The sequence below is a fragment of the Bos taurus genome, unplaced genomic scaffold (assembly GCF_002263795.3).
Source record: "Bos taurus isolate L1 Dominette 01449 registration number 42190680 breed Hereford unplaced genomic scaffold, ARS-UCD2.0 Leftover_ScbfJmS_1482, whole genome shotgun sequence".
Lineage (NCBI taxonomy): Eukaryota > Metazoa > Chordata > Mammalia > Artiodactyla > Bovidae > Bos > Bos taurus.
The window spans coordinates 1-4,995 of record NW_020190584.1 but is presented as its reverse complement, the minus strand read 5'-3'; the positions used below and the strand labels follow the sequence as shown (position 1 = coordinate 4,995).

At 46.4% G+C, this 4,995-nt stretch overlaps 1 protein-coding gene across 1 annotated transcript; it reads right to left on the bottom strand.

Annotated features, from left to right (window-relative positions):
- Positions 1-424: 424 nt before the first annotated feature.
- LOC112445470 (serpin B3) lies at positions 425-4,513 on the bottom strand (the record flags this gene model as incomplete). The annotated part of the gene is given in 5 exon segments (XM_024988970.2): positions 425-1,250; positions 2,184-2,339; positions 2,630-2,772; positions 3,963-4,080; positions 4,394-4,513. Coding segments are annotated over 5 exon segments (942 nt in total), but the record flags the coding sequence as incomplete, so codon positions are not given.
- Positions 4,514-4,995: the final 482 nt, after the last annotated feature.

Genomic DNA, 4,995 nt, shown 5'->3' with positions numbered 1-4,995 from the left:
GATTCTTCTTGCCCTGAGAAAAGTTATGTTTTGGAATATAAAATTTGTCAGTTCTTTGCTTTATGGGTTGGTGGAATTCAGGGTCATATGTCAGCCCTTCTTCTCACTGGATGGTCTCCCAATCTTATCCCATCTCTGCCTTCAGCTACAATCACCATATTTCTCTCGGTAGCTCTAACATATGTATCATCTGTCTTACCTACTTAGAGACTCAGTTCACATCCCAAGTCTGAGTTCTAGATGCTTATATCTAGGCTCTTACATGGGTTACAGAGCCTTCCATGTTCTGACAGCAGTCTGCCTTTTTAACCTCATCATGCTGCACTATTTTGATTTCTATGTAGGATAATATCTTTCTATATGATCTTTTCCATGTGTGGGGGTCACTTGCAGTTTGTTGGAAAAAAAAAGGATGAGCAACAAATGACATGAACAAGCCATGGTTTTATTGATAATGCACTTCAGAAAATTAAAAAATTTAGACATGTAAGGGTCCCACATACCACCTGAACTCAAATAAATGTGAATGTCTAGGTTTGAAAAGTAAAAATAACTTTTGAAATAGGAGCTATGATATTTCAAACTTAGTAGAAGATAGAGTATGGAAATAACTTTTAAAAATACAGTGAACACTTTGTCCAAGGAGGCGTTTTCATGCGGATTAGAGTAGGTTACATGTGTTTGTAGAGAGAGAGAGAGACAGACAATATTTTATCCAATACATTGTGAGTGGTGACTATACGTTTGGAAAGGAAAACGCATCCAAGGGAACCTGTTGCACCAGCATTCAAGCTCCGGAAACAGCTCTCTGAACGTCCCCGAGTGTGGCCGCTGCCCAAGGACATCTAAGGGGAAGAGACTCGGCCACAGAAGAGGATGCTGTTGGTCTTGATGTGCTTGATGAGGAACAGGAAAGGGTGATCACAGCGGAAAGGCTCACGAAACGGTAATGATGTGCGTATAATAACCACACCGGTAGCAGCCGCGGCCTCCGTGCCCTCCTCGGTCACCTCCACAAAGGACTTGTGGAAGACCTTTGATACCACCAGATCACGTCTCCCGTTCATGCCCGAGAAGTTGGCGACCCTGAAAATGAAGGCGTCCACCATCCCCAGGGCTCGCAGTGTGGGCACGAGGTTGTAGCTCTCTTCCACTTTAAACCGAGGCAGGTATAAGTCCACTTCTCTCTTCCCCATATTCTGTGGGCTCGTCCACGCTATTAACTTCTCAGCAGTGAGCTGGTCTTCAAGCTGTAACAGTGGAAAAGGAACAACTGTCAGGATTCTCATGGTCATGGAGCCCACCTAACCTTGGATTGAAATGTCTGGGAAACCTTTATTTTAACAGTAAACATGAATACAGGAGATTCAGTTTATTAGATTTTCTCTGAGGAGGAAACAATAACAGTCCTGAATATATATCATATGATCAAATAAATGTTGTTATACATTTATAACTTTGCTCTTTTTACGTATGTATGTACACTATATACGCGTATACAGAAATGTCTATACACATGTGTGGATGTGTGTTATATAAACATGCACACAGAAATGAAACAACATGTGTTTCATGTGAAGGTCATGTCTGACCCTTTGTGACCCCATGGTCTGTATCCCTCCAGGCTCCTCTGTCCATGGCATTTCCCAGGCAGAAATACTGGAGTGGGTTGTCATTTCTTCCTCAAGGGGACCTTCCTGACCCAGGGATTGAACCCGTGTCTCCTGTGGCTCGCACACTGTAGGTAGATTCTTTACCATTGAGCCACTGGCACCTACTCCAGTACTCTTGCCTGGAAAATCCCATGGATGAAGGAGCCTGGTGGGCTGCAGTCCATGGGGTCGCTAAGAGTCGGACATGACTGAGCGACTTCACTTTCACTTTTCACTTTCATGCATTGGAGAAGGAAATGGCAGCCCACTCCAGTGTTATTGCCTGGAGAATCCCAGGGACGGGGAACCTGGTGGGCTGCCATCTATGGGGACGCACAGAGTCAGACACGACTGAAGTGACTTAGCAGTAGCAGTAGCAGTAGCAGTAGCCGTAGCAGATGTTATTATTATTATTATTATTTTTTGTTCTATGCTGCCAGCCAGTACTACCAATCTATGAGCAGCCCACACAAGCACTGAATCACTGGAAATGTGAGCAATGGCAAGGAGACTGTGAATACCAGGTTTTACCTCCTGCAGACCGTCTACTTCATTGGGCAGCAGCACCAACATGCTTAGCTCTTCGCCTTTGTACGGGATTTCCAGGATCTTGGCTTGCACGTCCTCCAGTGACACGAACTTGAAACTATTGGTTTGTTTCATCATCTGCACAGGTTTGCTTGTATCCTGCAGTAAATTCATGTGCAAAAGAATGCCAAGTGAGCAGTAGGCCAGAAAAAAAGATAGTATTATTGAGACACCAAACTCAGCCTCCTAAGAGATGATCTGGGAAATTTGTGTCTTAGAGATAAGAGTTTCTTCAAGGAATCCCAGGTTAATAAAGCTTAAAAAAAGGACAAGAAAATAAGCCTTGACAAATTCTATCTTCTGTATGAGTTATATATTAATTACCATGTATTTAAATTTCACAGTGCATGTAGCTACACTTTGTTATACACGTAAATTACAGACAATACCTTGTTCAGCCAAAACTTTTCCTCTGCAGTATGTTCTTCTTTAAATTTCTGGTTCCACTGCCCTTTGAAATAGACGGCGTTCACCAGAACCAGAACAGTAGAGCTGTCGAGAGAGTCTTTGGGAAATAGGTCCTTGATTTTTCCTGCAAAGACAGAAAATCAAAGGTCTGTCATGAAAGGCACAAGTGGTTTATCTGTCAGATGCGTTGAAAGTTACAAGTGATGATTAAATATTGACACGTCAGCCCGTGAGGGACTCCATGCCCAGCGGTTCACCAGGTGAGGCTTTGCTCACGGCCCCGAGCCTGATGGAGTCGCCCTCATGCAGACGCCCCTGCTCCTGACTGGGAAGGTGTTCAGTCTGTGTGTGTGGGGACATCAGTCATTTCACAAGGAATCCTGATGAACTGATTTCTGATATTTAAGATGCCATGATATTTCTATGATACTTAAGATGCCATGCTGTGCTAAGCCTCTTCAGTCTGTGAGCCCACGGACTGCAGCCCACCAGGCTCCCCTGTCCATGGGACTCTCTAGGCAAGAATACTGGAATGGGATGCCGTGCCCTCCTTCAGGGGCTCTTCCTGACCCAAGAATTCTGGGTCATCAATTCTGACAATACCTTGTGCATCAGAACTGATGAACAGGTCATCAATTCTGAAGAACTGATTTCAGCTGACCTTTACTGGTCAGTTTTCTTCTTCCCTTTCCTCCCTTCCTGTTCCCTCAATAGCTTTGTCTCTTGTTTCCATTCCCTGTCTTCTTCTTCATTCTGCACATTGAGTTGCTGTAGGTTAAGCCTATGTTTCGGAAGGGAGGTAGGATACGGTTCATGGGATGGAGACGTTGTCCAGCCCCTCCCTGGGTGGGGTGGACACTGTGACAATCCAGTGGGAGGGGGACGTGGGCCAGGACCCTTCTCCTGCAGGTGGTCATTTCTGCAAGAAGGATGGAGTAACGGAGAGGGGCTTGTTTCCCAGTTAAGAAAGCAAAAGTGGACTCTTCATATTTTCTCTTAGGGATTATAACCCCGGAAGTTACGCCTTTAATTTAAAGAACAACTTATGAATCAACCTGAAGTCTGAGCAGAGACTTGGGATCCACAAGACACTGTCTTCCAGGGTCAGCTGTGCCTGCAGGGGGCTGGTCCTGGGAGCACCCCCGCCCGCTTCTCTCCACACTGACGTGGACCGTCCACCCCCTGCAGGGCCTCCCCACCCTCTGCAGTCTCATCTCACCGCGCCCCTGACAGCCCGGTCAGGGTCCAGCACCGTGTTCACACACAGCGGGGACTCAGCCGTGGTTTGTAATGAGTGACTCTCTCATAACCTACCATTGGTTTGGCTCTCCACCCAGGAATTAATCATCTTTCGACTTTCCTCTGCAGCATTTTTAAAATCAGCAGATTCCACACTGGCTAGATAAAATTTCTTAACATTATCCAGGTATTCCTATGACATGAGCAGGAAGAAAGCAGGAATGAAAAGTAATTTATCAGTAACTATGTAGGTATTCCCAAATTAAATTAAATGTGTTAAATCCTGACCAAGCAGAGTTCACAAGCCAATCCCTAGCCTCCCCTCACTGGTGTGCTATCAGCCTCTGGACACTCCAGCGGGTGCGGTTGTGGTCGGGGAGCCTGGCGCCCCTGGGAGTAATGCCCCCGTGTGGGTCCCCAGGCTCCTCTGCACCCTCCCCCCATTAGGAGATGGGGCCCGAGGACGAGGGATGCAGACCAAAGGCGTGACAGACCAGGAAACTCACCTGGAGAAACCGAAACTCCTTTTCTCCGTAGAGCCTGTTGGCGACACTCAGCTCATAGGCATCAGTGGATTTCTTTAATTCTGTCAGAAGCTTTTGAAAGTGATGATGAACATTTCCTGGCTTTTCAACCTTCAAATGTCAAAAAGTGAGCTCATTGGATTCTCTGTCAATGTAAACAGCACACCCCCAGGGGTCTGTGGATCCCTGTCTAGAGGGCGGTATCCCCAGGGATGATGGTTGTGGTTATTTCCCCTAATTGGTGTGTTTTACCGGTATAGCCTTCCTAATCCTTACAGCCGGTCTCCTAGGCAATTCTTTCTCCTGCTCAGACATCCCTCTTTTCTCCTTTGAACTCCCATGCAGCGCCGTTCCTCCAGGCACTGTCTTAGCCGTCTGCAATGCTTAGGGTCACCTCCTCAGCTAAAGTTAGGCTTCTTGAGGGCCAGACCATAGTGCGTCTCTGACAGTCATCAGCTGTGTGAGAAAGTGAAATCTGTGTATCGTCCTAGGTTATGACGTGAAGCCCTGTTATACTCCTGGTGGGATTGTCTTCTAAGACCTGTTGACTCTGCCCTACGGCTCTTCGTTCTGATGGCCGCACT